The sequence below is a fragment of the Oncorhynchus mykiss genome, chromosome 7 (assembly GCF_013265735.2).
Source record: "Oncorhynchus mykiss isolate Arlee chromosome 7, USDA_OmykA_1.1, whole genome shotgun sequence".
Taxonomy (NCBI): Eukaryota; Metazoa; Chordata; class Actinopteri; order Salmoniformes; family Salmonidae; genus Oncorhynchus; species Oncorhynchus mykiss.
This window is the reverse complement of record NC_048571.1, coordinates 20,358,459-20,374,303: the sequence shown is the minus strand read 5'-3', so window position 1 is coordinate 20,374,303 and position 15,845 is coordinate 20,358,459. Positions and strand designations below refer to the sequence as shown.

General features: G+C 43.3%; 1 protein-coding gene across 7 annotated transcripts in view; it reads left to right on the top strand.

The window, feature by feature from the left end:
- LOC110527459 (nck-associated protein 5) overlaps positions 1 to 15,845 on the top strand; it is a 179,816-nt gene that overhangs the window by 143,064 nt on the left and 20,907 nt on the right. For all 7 annotated transcript variants that reach the window (XM_036982868.1, XM_036982869.1, XM_036982870.1 and 4 more), the window contains 4 exons: positions 934 to 1,122; positions 5,085 to 8,668; positions 9,759 to 9,864; positions 14,559 to 14,646. In XM_036982868.1, coding sequence (XP_036838763.1) covers positions 934 to 1,122; positions 5,085 to 8,668; positions 9,759 to 9,864; positions 14,559 to 14,646 — 3,967 coding nt within the window. The remainder of the gene's footprint in view (positions 1 to 933; positions 1,123 to 5,084; positions 8,669 to 9,758; positions 9,865 to 14,558; positions 14,647 to 15,845) is intronic.

Here is a 15,845-nt window from a genome sequence, read left to right as displayed (position 1 = left end):
ATTTATGTGTTTGCGACAAGCTAATGAGTTTGGGGAAAGAAGCCGCGAAAATGTGATATACAGATTTCCTGGGCCAATTAGTTCGCTTCCTATTATCTCTCTAACTGAACAGTTGATTAGAATTCTGAATCGACATTTGTTTGGACAGAATTGTGGAATAGGACTGATGCAGAAAACATCTGTTGGGGAGATTGCTTCTGAAAGTATGATGGATCATTTGCATCTCACTGGCTAATTATAGAGTTTGAAGCAGTAGCTATCGTAACACTTTACAAGAAAAACCCCCAGAAAGTCTCACACATAAAATATCAGCCACTGGTAGTCTAACTTAAAACAGTCAACAGGTATGCAAAATATACTTTTTTTTTTGCATTAATGTACAAAGAAAAAAGTGATGTGTGTTTGGATAGCCTTGTAAAATGCACCAATGATTCAATATTGCATAGTCATAGATTCCCAGCCATATTCTTACCTTTTGACATAATTACCATCTCATATGACCCTGTGAAGCTCTCTGTGACACTCGCCAACCCGCTCACCCCCGTTCACCCCTGCCACCTGTCCTCCAGCTGTTCCCTTATCTCCCTGGGTAATTAGCTTTCACTGGAGCCCATCAGCTGTCACCCCTAGCTCATAACCCAAACCATGCTCCTCCCCTGGCATCAACCATGTGTCTGACACTAACACTGGAGGGTGATGGGGAAAGCCTTTCAGTTAAAATACAATATAACACGCTGTATGGGTCCAGACCCAACTCTATAATTTCTAGACTGAAAAGCTGAAATAAGGCTTGTTAATCAGTGTTTTTGTAGTGTTTTCCTGCATCTATCATAATTGCCTTTACCTTCTCTACCTTAGTCCCCATTATCCCAACTCATGAATGTATGTGGCACAAAATCATGACTAATGGTGTCTTTGGAATCCGTCCTGCAGGATGTCCAACTGAACGGAAAGGCGGGACTTCCTGTGGCCAAGTGTCTGAGCCAGCTGAGTCTGACGGTGCAAGCGCCAGTCTACCCACGCAGCAGCTGTAGCAGCAGTGAGCTGTCCCTGTCTAGCGCCTGCAGTGAATACTCCAGTGGCTCTTATACCTGGAACGACGGACGCTCCTGTGGGAAAATGGTACGATGACCAGACCAACCTCTCCTCACTCTCTCTCTGTGTGTTTGTCTCGGTCTCTCTCAATTTTTCTTTGTCTCTGTCTCTCTCATTTATGAACGTTATCAATGTGGTGTTTCAATCAGCTTTTAAAAAAAATTGAAGTAACACATAGCTGAACACTACCAGTCAAAAGTTTTAGATCACCTACTCATACAAGGCTTTTCTTTATTTGTACTATTTTCTACATAGTGAAGACATCAAAACTATGAAATAACACATGGAATCATGTAGTATGGAAAAAAGTGTTAAACAAACCTAAATATATTTTTGATTTTAGATTCTAGAAAGTAGCCACCCTTTGCCTTGATGACAGCTTTGCACACTATCTTTAATTTTTTAAAAGTGGTTTAATTAAAATAAAATAAAAATTGTAATATGAGGGGTGGATCAGCTTAATATTGCAGAAAGATTGTTGCTTCCATCAATGTAATTGTATGCATCACTTCCAATCCCCCATATATATATTTTTGTAATATCCATATACAGTACATACACATATGCATACATATACACATATATCCATACACATACCTATATAGACATACATATATATATTTTTAATATGCCTTTATAATTCCCCTCAAACCCTACCACCCTTCCCCCAATTGGAGTAAACTAATAAACAATATGACTTAGGCTTCTACCTTCAGTATATACATCTTATACACATTTTACAGACACAATCTATTTTACAATGGTTATATTTTGTTTGTTTTTAGTCCTTCCTCTATTTCTGATGTCCATCCAGTTTGATTTAACTGTGCTATTTCACAACATTTCTGCACCTATATACATTTTATAGACCCCGTATGTTTTACATTGGTTATCTCGTTATTAGTCCCACCCTTCAGCTCCATTCAACCCCTCCCATCTATCTCTTAACACCATCCATTTTGGATTTCTATTTGCCATACATTTTTCAACTGTGCTGTGATGCTTGACAAAAGTACTGAACCTTTCTATTCTCATAGCTTCTACAGATTGTAAATTAAAAATAAAAAAAAATTCTAAGATAATTATTATATTATTGATTGATTGACTATGGCTTTTCAAATCACCCAGTATTGCTATCTGCAGCGTTAGTTCTAGGCAAATGTTGAAATTCTTCAGCCATTCCTGGACCTGTGACCAAAAACGAGCTACACATGGCCAATACCAAAATAAATGATCTAATGACTGCCTCCTTACAGCAAAATCTGCAGAACTGGGAAGATTGTATCACCCATATATATAACATTATATTGGTTTCAAGAATTTTGTATCGTAATTTAAATTGAAAAATTCAACGTTTTGAATCCGGCGTTGTTTTGCGTATCAATTCATAAACCATGTGCCATGGAATGGGTACATCGAAAATCTCTTCCCAACTATTTTTCAATTTATATGGCACAGCTGTCAGCGTTTTGGTCCTTAAATTAAATTGGTATATGTTTTTATTTAACCATTTATGTTCTTTAATACAGGGCCGACATACAAGTTCCTTACTTTTTCCCCCTTCTACTGGCCTCTTCCATTTTTGTGGTAATGCTGCAATTAGTTGGTTGTAATTTTGGGTAGAGCAGACATTTCCATATGTCTGTGTTGGCTGCATGTGTGACATAACTCCACCAGTCCTATTTATGATATCATTCACAAAAAGTATACCTTTTTTAATTTTTTATATCTCGTCGAAAAATATATATTTTTTTTATCAATTAGTATATTTGAGTTTAACCACAGTATTTGTTGTATTATTTGTTCTGTCTTTTCAGGTGGATTAAACTGAAATTGCAACAAACTTTCTGAGGCTTGTTTTTAAAAAAAACGATATTTTGGAGATTATTTCCTTTTCAAACAACCGAAAGTGAGCAGGTGTAATCTGAATAAAGGGGAAAAGGCCATTCTTGAACATAGGATGAGACATTCCAATCAATTTACTAGAGAACCAGTTTGGAGGTCTAATGCTTTAATAGCTTTGCACAGTCTTGGCATTCTCTCAACCAGCTTCACCTGGAATGTCGTTTCAATAGTCTTGAAGGAGTTCCCACATATACTGAGCACTTATTGGCTGCTTTTCCTTCACTCTGCAGTCCGACTCATCCCAATCCATCTCAATTTGGTTGAGGTCAGGGGATTGTGGAGGCTAGGTCATCTGATGCAGCACTACATTACTCTAGTTTTTGGTAAAATAGCCCTTACACAGCCTGTAGGTCTGTTGGGTCATTGTCCTGTTGAAAAACAAATGACAGTCCCACTTAGCCCAAACCAGATGGGATGGTGTATCGCTGCAGAATGCTGTGGTAGCCATGCTTGTTACGTGTGCTTTGAATTCTAAATAAATCACTGACAGTGTCACCAGCAAAACACCCCCACACTATAACACCTCCTCATCCTTGCTTTACGGTGGGAAATACAAATGCGGAGATCATCCGTTCATCCACACAGCGTTTGGACTCCAGACCAAAGAACAGATTTCCACTGGTCTAATGTCCATTGCTCGTGTTTCTTGGCCCAAGCAAGTATTCTCTTCTTATTGGTGTCCTTTAGCAGTGTTTTCTTTGCAGAAATTCGAACATGAAGGCCTGATTCATACATTCTCCTCTCTGAACAGTCGATGTTGAGATGTGTCTGTTACTTGAACTCTGTGAAGCATTTATTTGTGAAGCATTTCTGAGGCTGGTAAGTCTAATGAACTTATCCTCTGCAGCAGAGGTAACTTTGTTTCTTCCATTTCTGTGGCGGTCCTCATGAGAGCCAGTTTCATCGTAGCGCTTGGTGGCTTTTGCGACTGCACTTGAAAAAACGTTCAAAGTTCTTAAAATGTTCCATACTGACTGACTTTCATGTCTTAAAGTAATGATGGACTGTCGTTTCTCTTTGCTTATTTGAGCTGTTCTTGCCATAATATGGACTTGGTCTTTTACCAAATATACCTTGTCACAACACAACTGATTGGCTCAAACACATTAAGAAGGAAAGTGTCATGCTGGAATGAATTATTTGGGAGACAGATGCAGGAATGTGTAATATTTTTTTAAATTCCACACACACTATAGCGTGCCGTGTAAAGGCACTGGGACGAAGACCAAACAAACACGTAACAAAAACACAGGGTTGAAACCCAAACAAAAGAGCGATGAGTACCTCGAATAAATAACACATGCGCGCAATGATTAACACACGGGACGAGACCCGTAATCATCTGCGCAATCCACAATGGCACGAAAGCCAAAACACACAGCACAGGTACTCACACGCACCAACAGACATTGTAACAATAATCGACAGGACACTGGTAAACCAAGGGCACACTTATACAATTACTAATCACTGGGTGTGCGTAATGAAAGTTCCGGAGGAATCCGTGACAGATAGAAATTCCACAAATTAACTTTTAAGAAGACACACCTGTTAATTGAAATGCATTCCAGGTGACTACCTCATGAAGCTGGTTGAGAGAATGCAAAGAGTGTGCAAAGCTGTCATTGAGGAAAAGGGTGGATGCTTTGAAGACTCTCAAATATAAAATATCTTTTGGTTAACACTTTTTTGGTTACTACAGGATGTGTGTTATTTCATAGTTTTAGTGTTTTTTTATCAAAGCATTAAATTTTTAGCTTGAGCCATAACCCAAAGTGCTTAGTTTCTCCATTAGACCATTTGAAAGGGAGTAAAACAAATTGCAGACTGAATAACAGCTTAACAAAGTAATCATATGACTCAACAACCAACTCTGTTGTAGAGAATGAGAGTGGGCTATGGTCACAAATCCTCTGAGAAGAACTAAAGGTGCTTGAACACCCTTATATTCATGGTCAGATTGCTGTTGCACAGCTCAATTTAGCTGAATTCTCAAATGACGTATCTGTGTGTCTGTCTCTCAATCTCCCACTGTCCTCTCTGAGTTCTGTAATAACTTCTGTCTTTCTGTATTCCTCCTGCAGTCCTCTCTGACGTGGGAGAAGAGGCTGAGCCTGGGTTCCTCGGCCCCCGGGAACATCTGCGCCCCCCTGGAGGAGCAGCACCCCACGAGGAGGAAAGAGAGCCACATTCTAGAAGGCCTGCGGAAGCTCCAGAGGAGAAAACCAAAAGGCTCCTCATCCTCCTGGGTCTCCAAGTCAGGCGACAAGGACTGCATGAACTCTAATGAGGGTATCTACTCTCTGGGGATTAAGAGTGGGAGCAAGGGAATCTCCAAGGCCACTTATGTGGGAAGGACCACTGTCTCAGGGGTAGGGGGCAAAAGCTTTGTGTACGACTCTGATGATGCGGACGACGAGTCGCTACATTCGGCGTACTGCAGACGAGAACGCGTCCCCAGTAAGGACGGAGGCTGGATGTACTTCAGGAAGCTGTCGCACAGCGTCTCGGACAGTGTGTGTAGCTGGGACGGGTTAAAGGACAGTGGCATAGTAGGGGATAGTAACTGCAGCATGGGTACGAAGCACCCACCCGGCTATAATTCCAAGGAGCGGCCAGAAAAACTCAAAAGCTTCATCAACAGTTTCCTCTCCGGGGGGCGGACCTCGGCTGTTCTAAATCCCTCCCTGTTGCACTTTGACATTAGCCCCACAGAGGCTGAATTCCCCCTCCACCTCTCAGACACTGACCCCGAGGATCTGCACTCTGAGGTCAGTGACCACCGGCCTGTTAGCCGGACAGCTGAGCAACTACAGAAGGACATCAAGAGGCTCTCAAGAGATGCTGACAAGCTGCTTCCCGTACAGTGGTTGAGGAGGGAACCTGGCCGAACTCAGTCTGCTGATGGAAGGCCCAGGCCCTTCAGCCCAATCAAGGAAAACAAGGGGGCTAAAACGCAGTCTGAGGAGAGTATCATGGCCATATTCGATGCTGACGGACAGCCCATTGAACTCAGTGCTCAGCAGTCCTCTGTTGGTGCTGGGGCTCGGAAAGAGATTCCTGGGAGGAAGGAGAACGGGGTTGCTGAGTATGCAGCACTGTCGCCTCATGATAGGCCCATTCATCATAAGGTAGGCAGCAAAGGCTGCAATAGCAGGGAGGGAAGCCCAGAGAGGCTGCAAACGTACGTAACACCACTGAGGAAATTGATAAAGCCGCCTTCCAATCGATCCAACAAAGGTCACTCTGTCCCTCCCATGAACAATGCTTCCACCAGCCCCAAGGCCATCAGTTCAAAGATCCCCAGCAGCCGGGGGAAAGGATCTCCACTGAAGGTTTCTAAGGGCTCCACCACAGAAACAAGCAACAGTGGACCAACCTCCGGATTCACAGCTCAGGAGTCAAAGTCCCCTTCTTCTCCTCCGGTCAAGATGTCCAGGTTCATCAAAGCTCCAGGCTGCACTACAAGCCCCAAGGCAGTGAACAACAAGCTTCTTGGCAGGAATGACTGGACAAAGGGCTCCTCATCTAGTGTTCCAACCGGCACCCCACACCTCCCAAGAAGGCATTTGGACCACATGGACTACAGGGAACAGCCTACTAGAGACAGACACTGTGAAGCCAGCAGCAAAACCGAACTCAGGTCCCCGTCTCCTCCCCCGCCCCCTGGCCGCACCACCTCCTTACTTATAAGACCAAACTATGATGGGTCACCTCAAGCACTTAAACCAGGGGCTCAACCATCCATGCCTACAACTGTGAGGGGGCCACCCCCGAGTTACCACCCCCCGCCTGTACCAAATATGCAACATTCATTAACATCACCACCACCCTATAAGGGCCAAGATACCATAGACCTCGACGCAGGCTACGGTACCGCAATCGCACCTCAGAAACTGTTGGACAAATCGAGCCAGCAGCACCCTGCTTCAAATAAGACCCCCTCTAAAGGCACTTCGAAATGGGTCCCCACAAAACTCTACCTCCCCTCCTCAGCCTCAGGGCATGTGCATGAAAATGCACCTAAAAGCTCAAAGAATGTCCCTCCTCCCTCATACAACTCTCAAAGTGGCTCTTCGCTTCAAAGCACATTTACAAGTCAGAAAGGTACCAATGACAATAAGCATCCTATGTTGCATAAGACCTCTAGTAGTTTTCCTGTAACTCTGCAGGGCCACCCTCAGTGTCCAACAGAACCTCACAGTAGTATGAGTCAACCTCCCCAGGCAAATCTACCCGTCTCTGGAAATAGCCCTCAAAATTTCACTGAAAAAGCGTTAAAGACACGCATTCCTATGGGCTTCAAAGCGTTTGTAAAATCGCCCCCCTCACTGCAGAAAGGCTCCACCACAATACCAGGAAAGCAAGAGAAGGAACACATCAACTTGTTCTCCAAAGAGACAGTGACTTCAAATGGTTTCGCATGTGACAGTTTTCAGGCAGCGTATGTTGATTCATTAGCCATGACTTCCATCACGGAGACTAAGGGTGAGGTCCAGTGCATAATTCTGGAAGAGGAGGGACACACCTCTGAGTTGGCAGAGCAGGGGGTTGGTGACAAGTCGGAATGTGACCGTAGACTGTTCAAGAGGTCCATATCTGTCACGACCAAACCTCACCTAAAGCCTGTCCTGGGGATGAACGGGGCGAAAGCTCGCAGCCAGAGTTTCAGCACCCACTACATGGAAAAACCCAACATCAGCGTGTTGGACGGACATGTGAAGATTCGAACGCAGATCATCACCAACTCTGGAGAGAGGGGGAACTCGTTAACAAGGCAGAGCTCATTTGTTGAGGGCATACAGATTAAACCCAGTAGCGGATCTGGGGAAAGTCCGGTCCTCAGCCATAGGCTGAGCCACTACGGAGGTATGACAGGCTCTAACAGCCACCAGGGTCTTCCGGAGAGAGCCTCCATATCGAGCTCCACTGGTGAAGGGACACAGAGCACTGCAAAGGGGGAGAGCGTCATGGCTCCACATCAGAAAGAAGTGCGTAGCTTGCCCCTCGCCGACCGGATCGGCTTGAAGAACTCCCGAAATCCCAAGAAGGTCGCATCTCATCCTCAGTTTGAGTCGCCGGCCTCTCCTGTCTATAGCCCGGAGGCTACAACAAAGGCTGGGAAAGTGCTCAGCCTCGGCAAACTAGACCTCGCGAAGAGCGTCAAAGTCCAGGCAGGCTGTTCCCAAGGGGCGGTCGATAAGGGAGAGCAACCAGTGAGCCCCACAGTCTGCACCATCGAGGAGAAGGTCATGATGGGGATTGAGGAGAATATCCAGAAAGGTCAGGGTCAAGAGAAGGTAATAGCATCGGAAACCAAGCAGAAGACCGGCCCGTCTTTGGCTAACTGGTTTGGCCTGCGTAAAAGCAAGCTGCCAGCCTTGAATGGGAAGAAATCAGACGCCACCTCCCCGAAAGAGAAAGCTGAGAAAAAAGAGCTGAAGATTGGATCTGTGCTAGGAGGCAAACAGATGAAATCGGACAAAAAGAAGGACAAGAAGAAAAACGACAGCCAGTTCGAAAAGAGTCCAGAGCTGACGCTGTCAGAGAACAAGCTGAGCTCAATCATGGATCATTGCAATATTCATATGGGACAAATAGCCAATCAGATCCAGTGTTCTACAACCTACATTGGGAAAGACCAGTTCGTGAAAGAGCTTCTTGCCAGGTTTGTATTACCGTAGTAACTTTCGTAAAAAAATATATTTCAAGTACGTTTGCATAATTAGACATGGGTAAAAACCTCCCAAAAATTACAGTGAATTGATCAGGAAAAATAACACTCATTAGATATTGTCTCCTGTGATGCTGAAATGATTGCGGATTGTCCTTTTAACATTTCTCCAAGTGTTCATGCGGCTGTAAAATACAAGTCTTGCTACATTATGCATGCATGTAGAGACAAAAACACACACAGCTAAACAACAGCAACACCAGCTGCCTCTTTGAGTTATGGTTCTACTTGAGTGAACATAAGCACTTCCTAGCCTGGAATCTAGAGACACGGTCAGACCTGAGCTATCTTGGCTGGAAGAGTGTAGAATTACCACTCCTCCCATAAATGTATATAATACCTAAAATCTCAGCTGACAGATTTGATCAAGAGTAGTTAGAAACATTTATCACTCGATGAGACTGGAGTCGGGAAGAGCCGTTAAAAAGAGGTTATTTCAGATCCTACGGTAGGGGGATATAGGCCCACCCACTGGCCCAGGCCCAGCCAATCAGAATTAGTTTCTCTAAAGTGACGTTGGAGGCGGCTTATGGTAGAGAAATTAACATTAAATTCTCTGGCAACAGCTCTGGTGGACATTCCTGCAGTCAACATGCCAATTGCATGCTCCCTCAAAACTTGAGACATCTGTGGAATGTTAGTGGCCTTTTATTGTCCCCAACACCTGTGTAATGCTCATGCTGTTTAATCAGCTTCTTGATATGCCACACCTGTCAGGTGGATGAATTAGCTTTGTAAAGGAGAAATGCTCACTAACAGGGATGCAAACAAATTTGTGCACAAAATTGGATAGAAATAAGCTTTTTCTGCACATGTGCATTTCTGGAATTTTTTATTTCAGCTCATGAAACTTGGGACCAACATTTTACCTGTTGCGTTTATATTTTTGTTCAGTGTATATGAAGGCCATATTGAATGAGAACAATAAAATTTATCAGCCGGGATCTCTTTCCATCTGCACAGTTCATATGAAATCGGTTAAGCAGACAGACAGAAAATGAATCAAATCATGTTTCCTATACAGGAGTGTGAGGAAGGGCGACTCCATCGCTGAATCTCTCCCTGGCATCTCCATCCCCAAGACAAACAGCGATATGAGGGGAGATATGGAGATCTGCTCCGATACAGCTGTGAGTGAGCTAGGGGTCCTGTAATGAAACGTTGCTAGGCTTCTAGGATATTGCATGGATCTCTCACTCTACTGCGCCCTCTCTCTATTATCTGTCCATCTTTCCTCGTAATCTCACAATTTTCTCACTATTTCCTCTAACCTCAGTATCCACTTCCTCCATGCTCTCATGCTGGTCAGTAGTTTATTGGATTGTACATATACTCCATATCATTTACTGGTGCCATAACTTTTTCCATGTCGAATGTCTAGTTTGTGTACACACCTGCAAATTCCGCCAACCTTCACACAGACACACACACACACACACACACACACACACACACACACACACACACACACACACACACACACACACAAATATGAGAGCACACTAAAGCAGCTAAGCTATAGGACTGTTTTGCTAGCACAGGCTGGAATATGTTCTGGGATTCCTCCAATGGCATTGGGGAGTACACCACATCTGTCATTGTTTTCATCAATAAGTGCATCGATGATGAAATCCCCACAGTGACGTACGTACATACCCCAAGCAGAAGTCATGGATTACAGGCAGCATCCACACTGAGCTAAAGGCTAGAGCTGCCGCTTTCAAGGAGCGGGACTCTAACCCGGAAGCTTATAGGAAATCCCGCTATGCCCTCCGACAAACCATCAAACAGGCAAAGCATCAATACAGGACTAAGGTCGACTCGTACTACACCAGCTCTGACCATCGTCGGATGTGGCAAGGCCTGCAAACCATTACAGAGTACAAAGGGAAGTACAGCCGAGAGCTGCCCAATGACACGAGCCTACCGGACATGCTAAACTACTTCTATGCTCGCTTCGAGGCAAATAACACTGAAACATGCATGAGAGCATCAGCTGTACCAGAAGACTGTGTGATCACGCTCTCCGCAGCCGATGTGAGTAAGACCTATAGACGGGTCAACATTCACAAGGCCGCAGGGCCAGACGGATTACCAGGACGTGTACTGCGAGCCGACGCTGACCAACTAGCATGTGTCTTCACTGACATTTTCAACCTCTCCCTGTCCGAGTCTGCAATACCAACATGTTTTAAGCAGTCCACCATAATGCCTGTGCCCAAGAACACTAAGGTAACCTGCCTAAATGACTACTGACCCGTAGCACTCATGTCTGTAGCCATGAAGTGCTTTGAAAGGCTGGTCATGGCTCACATCAACACCATCATCCCAGGAAGCCTATACCCACTCCAATTTGCATACCGCCCCAACAGATCCACAGATTACGCAGTCTCTATTGCACTCTACACTGCCCTTTTGCACCTGGACAAAAGGAACACCTACAGGATGTGAGAATACTATTCATTGACTACAGCTCAGTGTTCAACACCATAGTGCCTTAAAAGCTCATCAATAAGCTAAGGACACTGGGTCTAAACACCTCCCTCTGCAACTGGATCCTGGACTTCCTGACTGGCCGCCCCCAGATGGTAAACGCAGCAAAGCTGGGGCACCTCAACACAGGGGCACCTCAGAGGTGCGTGCTCAGCCCCTCCTGTACTCCCTGTTCACTCATGACTGCACGGCCAGGCACGACTTCTACATCATTACATTTTCCGATGACACAACAGTGGTAGGCCTGAACATCGACAACAACGAGACAGCCTATAGGGAGGAGGTCAGAGACCTGGCCGTGTGGTGCCAGGACAACAACATCTCCCTCAATGTGATCAAGACAAAGGAGATGATTGTGGACTACAGGTAAAACAGGACCAAGCACATTCTCATCAACAGGGCTGCAGTGGAGCAGGTTGAGAGCTTCAAGTTCCTTCGTGTCCACATCACCAACAAACTAACATGGTCCAAGCACCCCAGGACAGTCCCCTTCAGGAGACTGAAAATATTTAGCATGGGTCCTCCGATCCTAAAAAGGTTCTACAGCTGCACCATCGACAGACTGGTTGCGTCACTGCCTGGTTTTACAACTGCTCAGCCTCCAACCGTAAGGCACTACAGAGAGTAGTGCGAACGGCGCAGTACATCACTGGGGCCAAGCTCCCCCCTCTTCACACCACTGCCACTCTCTGTTGTCATCTATGCATAGTCACTCTACCAACATGTACATACTACCTCAACTAACCAATGCCCCCACACATTGACTCTGTACTGGCACCCCCTGTATATATTGTTTATTTTTTATTTTTTACTTCTGCTCTTGAATTACTTGTTACTTTTATCTCTTATTCTTATCTGTATTTTTGAAACTGCACTGTTGGTTAGGGGCTCGTAAGTAAGCATTTCACTGTAAGGTCTACAGCTGTTGTATTTGGTACATGTGACTAATAAAATGTGATTTTATTTGGGAGATATGCTACCAATGTTGAACCACATACTAAGCTTTGCATAGAAAAAATGGTTTCTGTAAGACTTGGAATGCCACGTCATTCTGACCTTGTAGAATATATTCTTTGTACTTTTGTTAGGGATAGAGAGAGAGAGAGAGAGAGAGAACAAGGAAGGGAGGGGGAGAAAGAAAAAAGAGAGTCCACATGCAATATGCAGGAAATTCAATCCAGCTGATGGGGAATTTTGATAGCAAATAGGAGGCTCTTATCGCAGACACTCAATTCAACAAAGGCCTGTTTAATACTATCCTTGCAGCTTAATCTCTATCTTCCCTCTACAGAAATACAACAAAAGAAAATACATGTTTATGACCTGCAAATCCCCTTTATACCTTTGGAGAACACTTTTTCAACATCACATTCTGTTATCCCTCCTCCATATTAGATCATTTACCTTGTTGCTTCCCCTGAAAGAACTGCCTATTATGAAAGAGGCTCTGAAAATGTAACAGTAACTTCTGTAAATCCAAGGTGTTTGTCGATTCAGTTTTGAGTCATCGCTTAAAGAATTGATGAATCGCCTTCCACTATTGTTTTGTTATGCGCTAAGGGGACAAATGGGTGAGCAGAGTGTGATGTGAATCTTGACGAACACAGAATATATATCAATAATGTTCTATCTGAATATGCCAGCTATTGCATCTGTGCTAGCTTTGCTGCGTTTGACATTTTGGATGTCTGGCTTTGTAGAAGTACATGAAGTATTATCACATTGTAGAAAAGTGTACTTTGCTTGTTTGGGTTTTATGAATCATACCAGACATGTCCTTGAACTAGCAGTTTGTTCTGTTATTATCGGTGTAGATGATATTCAAGGAATGTTAAGGCCACAATACAAAAGATTGAATACACACACAAGCGGCAAAGCAATTATGAATACAATGCGATGCACATTACAATGATGTAGGGGAGACCAAGGAAAAACGTAACACGAAACCACTTAGAAAGCTGTTGTACAATGTGCTCATGCTTGGGTAGTGTCTCTAAATGCCTAAATTCGTCAATTATTTTCTGTTTTCTTGACAAAAAAAATGGTTTTGAGGCCCTTAATTAAATATACCCCCTCTTCTCTTTTTTAGTGTTTTGACCTGTGGAACATTCTCCATGTATCCAAACATAGCATTTTTATCACTAAGATGAGGTCTTTTGATTGGTATAGTTGATGACAATAATTATTTGTATTTTCCCACAAGATTCCGATTAGTATAGGCTCCTATGTGGGGGGAGTAGTTGTAGCGCAGTACCTTATATGGTATTTAGACACATTAAAATCATTTTTAAAATGATTTAAAAAAATTTAATTTTACCCCTTTTTCTCCCCAATTTCGTGGTATCCAATTGTTTTTTAGTAGCTACTATCTTGTCTCATCGCTACAACTCCCGTACGGGCTCGGGAGAGACAAAGGTTGAAAGTCATGCGTCCTCCAAAACACAACCCAACCAAGCCGCACTGCTTCTTAACACAGAGCTCATCCAACCCGGAAGCCAGCCGCACCAATGTGTCAGAGGAAACCCCGTGCACCTGGCAACCTTGGTTAGCGTGCACTGCGCCCGGCCCGCCACAGGAGTCGCTGGTGCGCGATGAGACAAGGATATCCCTACCGGCCAAGCCCTCCCTAACCCGGACAACGCTAGGCCAATTGTGCGTCGCCCCACGTTAACATAATTAAATAAAATATGACTTCTTTACATCATGTTTTGCAGTAAAACTAAGATAATACAAAAAAAGTACAATTGACACTTTTGAATGCTAATATAATATATTCATTTTGATACATTTAGAGTTTTTGGTCAATATGACAAAGATCATCCAAATATCAGTTTCAAAACCCTTCATTTACCCTTCATTTTTAACATTGGAGACAGTGTTACATTTAACCCCGTAGCCTGTTACATTTAACCCCACCTTCTGGGTCAATTGTAACATTTCACTCCCGCCACTTTTGGTTGAATTGTAAACAACTGGTCTGTTCTAGAACCCTAGTTAGTGTGTAATGGTAGCTGAGATATGTATGTTGTTTGTATAATCATATTATTTCATTTAAATCCACTAATATTTTCATGATAAGCAAAAGCCTGAAAGGGTTACTTTGTTCTCCAGTCTCCCCAACCATTTTTTTCAACAAATAATCGACCATCTGATGTTGTGAGGCACATTTAATAACACTTTATTTCAATGTTCTTTCATTATGCCTAAACAAATTTGTCATCAACATGATTTAGAACGTATATTATATGTATATATATATATATATATATATGTTGTGAGAACTCAAGTTAAATGCATACGGACTTCATCCTTCATTTTCTCCCCCCACCAGACCATCATTGTGACGCAGAAGATCAGCTTGCAAGGAGAGAATGAGGAGGACCCCACCCCTGAGACTTCATGTCAGGACCACATGATAGGTGAGGTTTTTACTGTGGCCGTGGGCCTACTGTACTGTAGCTATCGTCTGAAAACATATAACATTTTAGCGCTAATCAGCGTCATTTAAAGTACATTTTTCCAACATAGACAGTTTCAGTAGTCACCAGCCATACATCTCCGACGTTTGCTGTGTGTGTGAAGTATTTCTGTAATAGATTATACAAATGGTCTCTTATTTTAGGCTTCTGTACAGAAATAACTGTTGCCATTCATCACCTAATGGCAAATGCATGTGGGACTTGCATATGTAACACATTCTCATACCAGTGAAAAACTGTAGGCTTAGAGCCTATAAGAAATATGTCCTGTATCTTTGCAGGACTGATTCGTCTTCTCACTGGCAGAGTGAGTCTTCATTATCACGCCACTCTCCCACTGCATGTTGAGGTCATCAACAAAATGGTTACTGTCTCCGGCGTTCAAAAATCCTTTTAGCGTTGCCGGGGGACATTGTTGTTTACGTGGCTAAGACATCGAGGGTTGTCGGGGCAGCTGCTGTTCTGAGAGCTTTGGTAGCATACAATGTGTGATGAGAAAATGATATGCAACAACACCCACTTACTATTTCAATGACAAGGCGATCTTTACATGCTGGGCAGTTTGTCATTCATTGGCAGGTGGAAGGCATTCTTAGGGAACGGGACTAGGACAGGGTAATCAATGTTTATTAGAGCTGCATAATGCTAGGTGCCTATCGCTCTGTTGGAAATCTTTAGGCAGTTAATGTTGCCACTCAGTCTATCTTTTAAGAGAAGACTGTTGTCCATTCAGGAATGGGGTCTTCTCTCAGTTAGTCTGGCTTTTGGCATGACGTAAACAAGGAGAGCAGCAAAACAGTCATGTACAACCTGTGCAAAAGGTGTTTGTGACGCCTCGACTTGAATTATAGTGGTATTTTCTTTATGTTTGAAGTTTGTCCTTATTTTCACACAGGATTATGATCTCCTTTGCTTAATTTTGTTTATTTATTTACATGCATATAATAGGTCTACACAGATAATATTGCTGCTGGTAAGCAGTATTTCACTCAATATATAACTCATTTATGTTGACTATCACGATGACTATTTAAATCAAGATTTATCTAAAGGATCGACATTATGGACTTAGACTTAGGTCATTTTGGACATCATTTACATCCAACATGGAAAACAAAGGCCTATATACAGTTACTTAT